The 12,200-nt window shown below is 45.4% G+C and overlaps 1 protein-coding gene across 2 annotated transcripts in view; it reads right to left on the bottom strand.

The window, feature by feature from the left end:
* The window catches only part of LOC147124060 (organic cation/carnitine transporter 2-like), a 222,377-nt gene that overhangs the window by 12,647 nt on the left and 197,530 nt on the right, over positions 1–12,200 (bottom strand). For both annotated transcript variants that reach the window (XM_085980315.1, XM_085980305.1), the window contains exons 9-10: positions 2,664–2,799; positions 1,686–1,838 (exon numbers count right to left, since the gene is read on the bottom strand). In XM_085980315.1, coding sequence (XP_085836441.1) covers positions 1,706–1,838; positions 2,664–2,799 — 269 coding nt within the window. In that variant the 3' untranslated portion in view covers positions 1,686–1,705. The remainder of the gene's footprint in view (positions 1–1,685; positions 1,839–2,663; positions 2,800–12,200) is intronic.

Genomic DNA, 12,200 nt, shown 5'->3' with positions numbered 1-12,200 from the left:
CTTCACCTCACAGACTGCAGCAGTTCAAGAAGGCAGCTCACCACCACCTTCTCAAGGGCAATAACAGCGATGCCCACATCCCATGAACAAATAAAAAAAAGAGTGGAGGAACAAAAAGAACTAGAGATGATATAGATAGAGAGAGAGAGAGAGAGAGAAAGATAAATCTTTAAAGGTAAAGTACAGTTAGAAAGTATATGAAAGAGCAAATGGGATTCTGGATTTTATACATGGGGCATTGAATATAAAAGCAAGCAAGTGATGCTGAAGTTGTACAAGACATTGGTGTGGTAAACCACTGTTTGTATTCCACTGTGTACATGCCTGGACATGCCTCGGCTGACTCCTCCCACAAGTCCTAGTATAAAGGTGACTGCTCCCCAGCCCTTTGTATTTCTGGACCAGTCGACCACTCGAGGCAGACCTTCATTCTTTTGTTAATAAAAGCCTTTAGTTACTCTCTTAACACTCAGTCTTTTATGAGTAATTGATAGCGCATCAATTGGTTAGTCGTACTGTGCACAATTTTGGGCACTCCATGATAGGAAGAATATCAGAGCCAGGGAAAAGGTACAGCAAAGATTCTCTATAATGATACTAGGAATGTCACATTTTAATTAACAGGGCTATGAGAAATGAGCAGGGGAGTGGGACTAATTGGAAGCTCTATCAATGAGCCTGCACGGGCACGATGGGTCGAATGGCCTCCTTCTGTGCTGTACCATTCTATGATTCACAGAAATGTTCAAAAAATTGTGAGGAGGGGGGATAATTTCATTGGAACAAAGAAGGTTAAAAGTTTAGAGGGACCAGGTGGAGGTTTTCAAAACTTTGAAAGGTTTTCAGAAGGTAAATTTTGAAAAATTGTCTTCACAGTTGGTGCAATGGCAACAGGAGAGCATAGACGGAGGATTACCACTCAAAGAATGAAGTTCGAAGAAATATATTTTACAAAGAGGGTTATTGGAACATGAACTTTGCAGCAAGTGATTATGGAGGAAGAAACTTATAACATAATTTAAAAAGGAACCAGATAAGCATTTGAAGAATATAAAAGGATATCGGGAAAGGGAAGGGAAATGAGCTTAGAGTAGATAGCATCAGTTGAAGAACTAGCATCAGTACTGATGTGATGGGTTGAATGATCTATTTCTGCTTAATCAAAATTAATTTTGGCAATGCACACTTGTATCTCCCATCCGTCTCCTTGTGGCCACCTCAGCAGCAGTATTGAGAGAGAACTGTGATCAGAAAAATAAATTGAAATAGAGAAGACTTAGGTTGTTCAGGCTGCTGTGGGCAAGCACACTGTCCTTTTTGTATCTGATACCTGTGTTTGAAACTGATGGAATGAAAATTTCCCCTCTTCCCAACTTTGAGAGATCTACTTGAAATGGCTTGGGGGAGTCTCAAGCCAGTTTCTATGGCACAGCACAAAAATTGCCCACAAATTAACAATCCCACTCAGACAGACCCAAAGGAAATATGTTCAGTAGGAAATGTACTTCTAATATTGGGTTGGGATGAGCATACACTTCTGGGACATAAATTTCACTCTGTACCTGGGCATGCTATACCTGACATGATGCTAACAATGAATACCTATAAAAATGTTCTCCTTTCCCATAATGCAGTTCTTCACATTGCTGAACACAAGACTAGGACTGAGAAAAATGAGTACTTACTTGCACACGATGAGTAGCAGCTAATGTGATCCCATAGCTTGGTCCAGTTGTGGAGGCATAAAGAAAATACTGTTCTGAACTTGGATCTCCTGGGATGTAGGTGTCTTGGAGGAATTAGGTCCAGGATGATGTGGTGCAATAGAGCAGCTGAGCCTTAAGGAACAAAGTAGGTTGTCTGTCAGAAGTAATTTTGCAGCTAAATCATTTATTCCTTCACTCATCCTAACGCGCATTTATGAAGCAGTGTAAGACTCGCATATGCATTTGCCTGTTCTCGGCAGCAGTCACCACTCTCTATTAAGCAAGGACACCTGGGTTGCTTTCCAATTGATGGCAAATAGATTGCCTTCACACGCTCTACTTGCTACTGGACTGTGTCTAGGTCAAACTGTATTTGCCGAACAGTCAGTGCACGTCCAATTTTATGTTCAATGAGATATTTTGTAACCTGGATTAATATCGATGGCATCAATTAATCTCTAATTACAAGTGACCACGGCTATTCCCATTATTTAAAAACGAATTGTAACTTATTTTTACAGTACAGGAAATTCTTTTTTATCCGGCACCGACGGGACCAGCGTGGTGCCGGTTTATCAAAAAGTCCGGATTACAGAGAGGTATAGTTAAAAGGTACGAGAGCTCCGTACACAACAACAAATCCAGGCTTCCCTGTTGCTTAGCAACAAGTGCAGGGACCCCGATTACACGGCCACAGATCCAGGAACGGCCACTAATATGAAGTCAAACTTACCTGATCCTACTCCTGAATTTTGCCGGTTAACAGAGATTTCTGGTTATTTAGGTGCCGGTAAATCGAGAGTTTCCTGTACCTCTATGTCAAATACATAAAATAACCAGTTTGGCTGCAGTGATGTCCACGGTGTCCCACAGTCTGTTTATATTGGTGACTCATGACTGTTACCCTAACATATCGGTCACTTTAAAATAGATGCCCGTTTCTCACAAATGCCTTACCATTTGACTGGCTGTACCTGCAGCACAGATTCTGGAAAGGGTTGGTCACGTGTTTCAGGTAGGAGTAAACAGAAACTTCCAGCCATTAAAATCAAACTGCCCATCAGCATGAAAGGCAACATCCCGTTATACATTCCTAAAAGACAGAAGGAGACAGCTGATTTAATTAGGGCTTAACATTAATTTTGTTCTTCGAGGACGTGTCATTTGGGCAAAGTCGCAACTTGCCTCAGCAGCATTAAAGGGGTCATTTATCAACTTTGAGTGACCACTAGAGAGCCTTGCCTACTGGCACGGTATATTTTCGGGTGCGTGTGGTGCATGATTTTCTGGCCATGCCAGGCAATAAATCACGCGCAACAAACACCCAAGTTTGTAATATAGGCTTCTGGCAGGCAAAGCTGTAACTGCAGAAGAAGCCAACAGAGCACAATAAAACATTCTGATGTTCATTCTGGTGCCCCGTAAACCTACACTGTTCACTGATACTGCAGCAAGATGCTACAGTAAAATTCCTTCCCTGTGCAGGTGTGCTCACCTCCAAGCCTGATACTTGATCTGCACTCTTATCATCCAGTACTCTGTGCCGGGAGCAGAGTCTTGTAGTTTTAGGGCTAAAGTACCTGCATTTTTTAATCCAGAAAGTTACCTCAGAAAAACAACAACAATAACTTGCATTTATAAAGTGCCTTCAACATTGAAAATCGTCCCGAAGGACTTCACAGAGGCGCAATCAAAAAATGGATGTCAACCAAAAGAGGATATTAAGAGGGGTGGCCAAGCACTTGTAGAAAGAGGAGGGCTTTAACAACAGCCTTGAAGGAGAAGAGTTGGAGGAGTTTTAAGGGAGGAAATTCCGGGGTGTGGGACCTAGGATGCTCAGCTCAGGGTTGAATAGATGCTAAGGTTCTGAATAATTAGAGAATGTTCATCTTGTATTTTATCCTAATCCTCCGTCCTTTCAAACTACCGCCCCATCTCAAACCAGCCTTTCCTCTCCAATGTCCTTGAATGTGTTGATGTCTCCCAAATCCGTGCTCATCTTTCCCGGAATTCTATGTTTGAATACCTTCAATCAGGTTTCTGCCCCTGCCGCAGTACCAAATTGGCTCTCATCAAAGTCACAAATGACATCCTTTGTGACTGTGACAAAGGTAAGCTATCTCTCCTCATCCTTCTCGACCTGTCTGCAGCCTTTGACACAGTTGACCACACCATCCTCCTCCAACGCCTCTCCACCGTCGTCCAGCTGAGTGGGACTGCACTCACCTGGTTCCATTCTTATCTATCTAATCGTAGCCAGACAATCACCTGCAATGGCTTCTCTTCCCGCTCCTACACCGTTACCCTCAAAGATCTATCCTTGGCCCCTCCTATTTCTCATCCACGTGCCGCCCCTCGGCCAGGATTTTCTCCAGGTAGAAGGGTTGGGGGCAGGGGGCCTCCGAGGCAGGCAGGAAACCCAGGAGGCCAGGTTTCCCGCAAGTCCTGCCGACTTTAATGGCTGGGCCTGATTTGCATGTGAGGCCTCAGATTCCCGCCCACAGCCAGCCAGATTGAGAGGCTGGCTGGCTGTGGGCAGGAAGGCGTGCAGATGCAGAGAGGGAGCAAGGGGTCGGTCCGGGAGAGGGATCACTGGGTCGGGGGGGGTGGGTCGCCTGCCCCCGTCCAACCCGCCTCTGTTAAAACCGGAATTGGGCGGGTTGGAGGCGGGATCAGGTCGGGAATCCCATTTTTAACAATTTAACTGCCCGCACGCTCCAAACCCACCCCTTTTTTTTAGGGGAAAATTCCGGCCATTGTCTTCGGTCATGCCATAAACTCTGTTCCCTAACCACCAACTCCATCCCTCTCCCTGGCAACTGTCTGAGGTTGAACCAGACTGTTTGCAACCTTGATGTCATGTTTGAGCCCGAGATGAGCTTCCAACTACATATCCGTGACATCACTAAGACCGCCTATTTCTACCTCCAGAACATCGCCCGACTTCGTCCCTGCCTCAGCTCATTTGCTGCTGAAACCCTCATCCATGCCTTTGTTGCCTCTAAACTTGACTATTGTAACACACTCCTGGCCGCCCTCCCACGTTCTACCCTCCTTAAACTTGAGGTCATCCAAAACAATGCTGCCTGTGTCCCAACTCGCACCATCCCATTCATCCATTACCCCTGTGCTCGCTGACCTACATTGGTTCCCGATTAAGCAACACCTCGATTTTATAATTCTCACCCTTGTTTTCAAATCCCTCCATGGCCTCACCCCTCCCTATTCCTGTAATCTCTTCCAGCCCCACAACCCTCCGAGATATCTGCGCTCCTCTAATTCTGGTGTCTTGAGCATCCCTGATTATAATCGCTCAACCATTGGTTGCCGTGCCAAGGCCCTAAGCTCTGGAATTCCCTCTATAAACTTCTCCGCCTCTTTAGCTCTCATTCCTCCTTTAAGATTGGTTAGCACTGTTGCCTCACAGCGCCAGGGACCCGGGTTCAAATCCGGCCTCGGGTGACTGTCTGTGTGGAGTTTGCACATTCTCCCCGTGTTTGCGTGGGTTTCCTCCGGGTGCTCCGGTTTCCTCCCACAGTCCAAAGGTGTGCGGGTTAGGTTGATTGGCTACGATAAAAAAAAAACTTGACCCTTAGTGTTAGGGGGATTAAATACGTGGGGTTACGGGGATCGGGTGGGATATGTGTCGGTGCAGGCTCGATGGGCCGAAATGGCCTCTATCTGCACTGTGGGGTTTCTGTGATTCTGTGATTCTGTGAAGATGCTCCGTAAAACCTACCTCTTTGACCAATCTGCCCCAATATCTCCTTTTGTGGCTCGGTGTCAAATTTTGTTTTATAATGCTCCTGTGAAGCACGTGGGACATTTTACTATGTTAAAGGCGCTATATCAATGCAAATTGTTGTTGTTGACTCTATGTTTCTCTGCTAGAGAGAAATTATTTCCTCTGGTGGGGAATCCAGATCAAGGAGGCATAACCTTCGAAGAAGAGCTAGGCCATTTCGGAGTGAAACCAGGAAACACATTTTCATGCAAAGGTTAGTGGAAATCTGGAACTTGCTCCCCCAAATGGCTGTTGAGGGTAGGGCAATTGAAATTTTCAAGACTGAGATCAATAGATATTTGTTGGGGAATGATATCGAGGGCTATGGAGCAAAGCTTACTCCAGCTTCCATGTTCCTACCTATTTTTATGTGTGAAGTGCCTGGGAATTTTTTCACACTAAATGTGTTTTATAAATGCAAGTTGTTACTAACAATCATAAAAATGCCCAGAATTTGTATGCTGGGAACTGTAGCCTTTATCTAGCACCTGTTCAGCTAACAGTACTGGGTCTGGGAACCTGCATGAACTAAAAGCTCAGGATTCTCACAAAGGCACAGCCATTGTCACACACATTTCAAACACAGAAAATACTATTCCATCATTTTCTCATAAATTTTGCAATTGTTTTCACGTTTTTATTATGTTACGAGTCTTACTCCCAGTAGTAAGCGTTCAACTTTTTGGAGAAATCTAGGTGTCGGACAAAAAGATTTTCAAAAAATATTTGGAACTACTTGATGACTTCACTTTCGTCTCCTTTCTTTTATTGGTAGATTTTTTGAAATGCTTATGTGTGATCTATGGGCCACGATTTTGCGCCTGGAGGCAGGATGGTGGCGGGTCCGCTGTCCGGCAGGTTGCGGACCTGCTCCCAGTTCCCGCCACCCTGCAGTTGAAATTTTCCGTTGATTGGCCTCGTTAAGGCCAACGTGCGGGTTCTCCAAGGCAATTGCTGGGTGCGGGTCAGTTGCTCGCATCTGATGAAGCGAGGTTGGAGTGATTATTTAAAGGGGCCATGTCCCCTCTGCAGATTCATTTCCGTTTTGTTCCCTGAAGTGCTGGCTGCAGCAGGTATGGCAGCGCAAAAAACCTAAAACAAAAAACCCCGCTTCGATGAGGTTACAGTGGATCTATAGTGCACAACACATACTTGCAGCCTGAACACAGAATATGCCCCCCCAAATTATTCAATGAGCAACCTCACAGATTTCTAAATGGCAAGATTTGAGAGTGCAGCTTTTACACTGCTGTCGCAGCTGTGAAGTCTCCAGCTTGATGGTGTTCACGCCTCACTTACCTGGCGTGTTGTCAGAACATCGTGAAATCCAACCCAGAAGCTGGAAAATCCAAAAACCCTGTGAAAATAGCTGTAAACTACCACTTAATAGGCAGTTAAGTGCCTTTAATCCCTTTCCCGCCGCTTGGTGTCGGATCCGTTTGCAAATCGGAGACCCGACACTCGGGAAAGTTGCAAGGAGGCGGGATCATGGTGGGGTCGGAACCCGCCATCAATCATTGCAAATTTAACCTCTGACCCGCCTCCAATCCCGCCCTCTGAGCACCGGCAAAATTCCGGCCAATTGTTTTTATATTGTTAGCCTTTAGTACAAAGGATTGGAGTATAAGAGCTAAGAAGTCTTACTGCAATTGTACAGGGCCTTGGTGAAACCACACCTGGGGTATTGTGTACAGTTTTGATCTCCTTACCTAAGGAAGGATATACTTGCCTTAGAGGGGGTGCATCAAAGGTTCACTAGATTGATGCCTAGGATGAGAGGGTTGTCCTATGAGGAGAGATTGAGTAGACTAGGCTTATATTCTCTAGAGTTTAGAAGAATGAGAGGTGATCTCATTGAAACATACAAAATTCTTAAGGAGCTTGACAGGGTAGATGCAGGGAGGATATTTCCCCTGGCTGGAGAGTCTAGAACCAGGGGTCACAGCCTCAGAATAAGGGGTCGGCCATTTAGGACTGAGATGAGGAGAAATTTCTTCACTCAAAGGGTTATGAATCTTTGGAATTCTCTACGCCAAAGGGCTGTGGATGCTCAGTTGTTGAGTATATTCAAGACAGAGAGCGATAGATTTTTGGATACTAAAGGAATCAAGAAATATGGGGATAGTGCAGGAAAGTGGAGTTGATTTAGAAGATCAGCCATGATCTTATTGAATGGTGGAGCAGGCTCGAGGGGCCGAATGGACTACTCCTGCTCCTATTTCTTATGTTCTTATGTATATGTCCTCATTTTTATTTATCTAGCATCTTCCCTTGCAATTTTATCTGTGCGTCCCTTATTTCTTAAGTTGTGACTTGTTGCTGTTTTATGAATACAAAATTTGAGGCAATCAATAGCACGAAATGGGTTTTAATACAAATAGTGGGATTTTGAAGAGTGACACAGCAATGTGGCACAGCAAGTGTGATGAGACAGATAAAACGCATGTCAGGTTCAACATATTTTTATGTGCATAAGTTTAGGCTAAATTAGTGATCAAAGTGAAACAATGGCCGAGAATTTCCTTGGAGCTATACCCGTTTCACCATTGTAACTTCTGCCACACTTCCAGCAAAGTTATGGTGGTGGAGCGGGAGCAGTTCCAAGGAAATTCACGGCAAAATACCGCAAATTCCATTATTAGTATCTTCCTGATGAGATACCATAAGTAAAAACTTTGTGGAAGATTTTTTTTTAAAGTTAGATAGGCCGCGATTTCCCCTACCTTGGCAGGTCCGTGGCGGGCGACATTGGTGGTGGGTCCCGACCCCGCTGCTAGATCCAGCCCGCAGTGTAGAATGATTTTACATCGTTTGTCAGCCAATTGAAGGAAGCAGATCTGATGACGTCATTTGATGATGCGTCATCAGCTGGTTTCCTTAAAGGGACCATGCGCAAATTGATTTTGACAGTTGTGCTGTCAGTATTCTACAGCATTGAGGTGCTGCAAACACTGACAAGAACTGCATAGCGGTGCAGGGCTGCACCCAGGCTCACCCATGACTCCCTCCTTATGTTTATGGAGGGAGTCACAGCACGCAAAGAGGTTCTCTTCCCTTCCAATGGGCAGAAGAGACCTCCCCAGGACACCAACGCAGCCTGGTTGCACATTGCACAGGAGGACATAAGCAGTGTTGTGGTTAGGAGGACCAGGCTGCAGTGGCGCAAACTTTTCAATGATCTCAGTAGATCACAAAACGTTACTGCAAAGCCACACTCAACCTCATCCTGCTGTGCCACTCATCACATCCCCATCAAAAGAATATCTATCAAACTTTATATTCATTCCACAGAGCTGCTATTGTTTTAAACCAGGGTCTTAGAAATTAGTAAATGTATTTTGCTAATCGCATAATATTACCACACCAATCCACTGAATACTGCTTATATATTAAAAGAAATAATACAAGAGCCTGGGCATTCCACACTGCGAGTTTTGTCCACAGGTGCTCTATTCTCACAGAGGAATTTTACGGATCATCTCATGGGAGATCGATTGGAGGCATCTCCAGCGGGAATCCCATGTTAAAGGGGAGTAATGTGGTGGCGGGTGCTCAGAAATTAGAGCGTAGCCTTTAAAATTGCAAAGTCCGGCTGCAAGTTATAGCAGCAGCGGGCTGGGGGAATAGCAGGTAATTTGGCTCAGGGAATTCACTGTCCAGTAACTGCACTGGATGGCTCATGGATCCATTTGGCCCACTTTTCAAAAACGTCTTCCGCTTGAGCAGCTGGCACAGACAGCTGAAAGAGGGACAAGTGCAACGCAAGGGGAACTACAGCGTGTAGGTGAGGATGCAGCGTTACACGATTCGCGAGCGCAAGGAAGTCAGTGCAATGGGGAGTGGGCGAGGACGCACCACCTTTCTGGGGATGCCAAGAGAAAGAACATAAGAGCATAAGAACATAAAGAATAGGAGCAGGAGTAGGCCATATGGCCCCTCGGGCCTGCTCCGCCATTCAATAGGATCATGGCTGATCTGAATCTAGACTCACGTCCACTTCCCCGCCCTCTCCCCATAACCCCTAATTCCCTTATCTGCTAGGAAAATGTCTATCTCCATTTTAAATTTATTTAATGTTGCAGCTTCCACAGCTCTCTGGGGTAGCAAATTCCATAGATTTACTACCCTCTGAGTGAAGAAGTTTCTCCTCATCTCAGTTTTGAAAGGGCAGCCCCTTATTCTAAGATTATGCCCCCTAGTTCTAGTCTCACCCATCAGTGGAAACATCCTCACAGCATCCACCCAATCAAGCCCCCTCACAATCTTGTATGTTTCGATAAGATCGCCTCTCATTCTTCTGAACTCCAATGAGTAGAGTCCCAACCTACTCAACCTTTCCTCATACGTCAACCCCCTCATCTCTGGAATCAACCGAGTGAACCTTCTCTGAACTGCCTCGAGAGCAAGTATATCTTTTCTTAAATATGGAAACCAAAACTGCACGCAATATTCCAGGTGTGGCCTCACCAATACCCTGTATAACTGCAGCAAGACTTCCCTGTTTTTATACTCCATCCCCCTTGCAATAAAAGCCAAGATTCCATTGGCCTTCCTGATCACCTGCTGCACCTGCATACTAACCTTCTGTGTTTCATGCACCAGGACCCCCAGATCCCTTTGTACTGTAGCACTTTGCAGTTTCTCTCCATTTAGATAATAACTTGCTCTTTGATTTTTTCTGCCAAAGTGCATAACCTCACACTTTCCAATATTATATTGCATCTGCCAAATCTCTGCCCACTCACTTAGCCTGTCTATGTCCTTTTGCAGGTTTTTTATGTCCTCCTCACTCACTGCTTTCCCTCCCATCTTTGTATATAGCGCCTTTCACAACCGCAGGACGTCCCAAAGTGCTTTACAGCCAGTGAAGTACTTTTTGAAGTGTAGTCACTGTTGTGGTGCAGGAAACGCGGTGGCCGGACGTCCCAGGGGCAGCAGTGTGATGATGACCGGATGCTCTGTTTTAGTGATGTTGGCTGAGGATTAATGTTGGCCTGGACACTGGGGAGAGCTTCCGTGCTCTTCTCTGAAGTGGTGCCAGGGGATCTTTTGCATCCGCCTGAGAGAGCAGGTGGGGCCTTGGTTTAACGTCTCATCTGAAAGAAGAACGCTGCCCACAGCTTCTGAGTTGTGGGGCCCAGAGATCATGGGTATGCACCTGAAAAGTAAGATGTGCAAGGAATATCACATCTGTGTGCAGTCACTAAGCTGACAGTGTGGCAACTATCATATGAGGGGCTTTGACGGAGTACATAAGGTGAAACTGTTTCCACTGGCAGGAGGGTCAGTAACCAGAGGACACAGATTTAAGATAATTGGCAAAAGAACCAGAGGCGACATGACAATTTTTTTTTACACAACGAATTGTTATGATCTGGAATTCACTGCCTGAAAGGGTGGTGGAAGCAGATTGTACAATAACTTTCAAAAGGGAATTGGATATATACTTGAAAAGGAAAAATTTGCAGAACTATGGGAAAAGAGCAGGGGAGTGGGACCGGATGGGATGCACCCTAGGATGATGAACGAGGTAAAGGAGGAAATCGCGGAAGTACTGGCCATAATTTTCCAATCCTCCATAGATACAGGGGTGGTGCCAAGGACTGGAGAATTGCAAATGTTACACCATTGTTCAAAAAAGGGTGTAAGGATAAACCCAGCAACTACAGGCCAGTCAGCTTAACCTCGGTAGTGGGGAAGCTTTTGGAAATGATAATCAGGGACAAAGTTAACAGTCACTTGGACAAGTGTGGATTAATTAAGGGAAGCCAGCACGGATTTGTTAAAGGCAAATCGTGTTTAATTAACTTGATCGAGTTTTTTGATGAGGTAACAGAGAGGGTTGATGAGGGCAATGCAGTTGACATGGTGTATATGGACTTCCAAATAGCATTTGATAAAGTGCCGCACAATAGGCTTACCACCAAAGTTGAAGACAATGGAATAAAAGGGACAGTGGCAGCATGGCAGCACGGTGGCATAGTGGTTAGCACTGTTGCCTCACAGCGCCAGGGACCTGGGTTCGAATCCGGCCTCGGGTGACTGTCTGTGTGGAGTTTGCACATTCTCCCCGTGTTTGCGTGGGTTTCCTCTGGGTGCTCCGGTTTCCTCCCACAGTCCAAAGATGTGCAGGTTAGGTTGATTGGCTATGATAAAATTGACCCTTAGTGTTAGGGGGATTATAATACGTGGGGTTACGGGGATAGGGTGGGATATGTGTTGGTGTAGGGGTTACGGGGATCGGGTGGGATATGTGTCGGTGCAGGCTCGATGGGCCGAAAATGGCCTCTATCTGCACTGTGAGGTTTCTGTGATTCTGTGAAATTGGCTAAGTGACAGGAAACAGAGAGTTGTGGTGAACGGTTGTTTTTCGGATTGGAGGAAGGTATACAGTGGTGTTCCCTAGGGGTCGGTACTAGGACCACTGCTTTTCTTGATATATATTAATGACTTGGACTTGGGAGTACAGGGCATAATTTCAAAATTTGCAGATGACACAAAACTTGGAAGTATAGTGAACAGTGAGGAGGATAGTGATAGACTTCAAGAAGACATAGACAGACTGGTGGAATGGGCAGACACGTGGCAGATGAAATTTAACGCAGGAAAGTGTGAAGTAATACCTTTTGGTAGAAAGAATGAGGAGAGGCAATATAAACTAAAGGGTACAATCCTAAAGTGGGTGCATGAACAGAGAGATCTGGGGGTAT

Source organism: Somniosus microcephalus, chromosome 1, assembly GCF_052327205.1.
Source record: "Somniosus microcephalus isolate GS21.2 chromosome 1, FLI_Smic_1.0, whole genome shotgun sequence".
In the NCBI taxonomy this organism is placed as follows: Eukaryota; Metazoa; Chordata; class Chondrichthyes; order Squaliformes; family Somniosidae; genus Somniosus; species Somniosus microcephalus.
The sequence above is the reverse complement of the archived record's forward strand: the minus strand, read 5'-3'. Positions and strand labels throughout refer to the sequence as shown.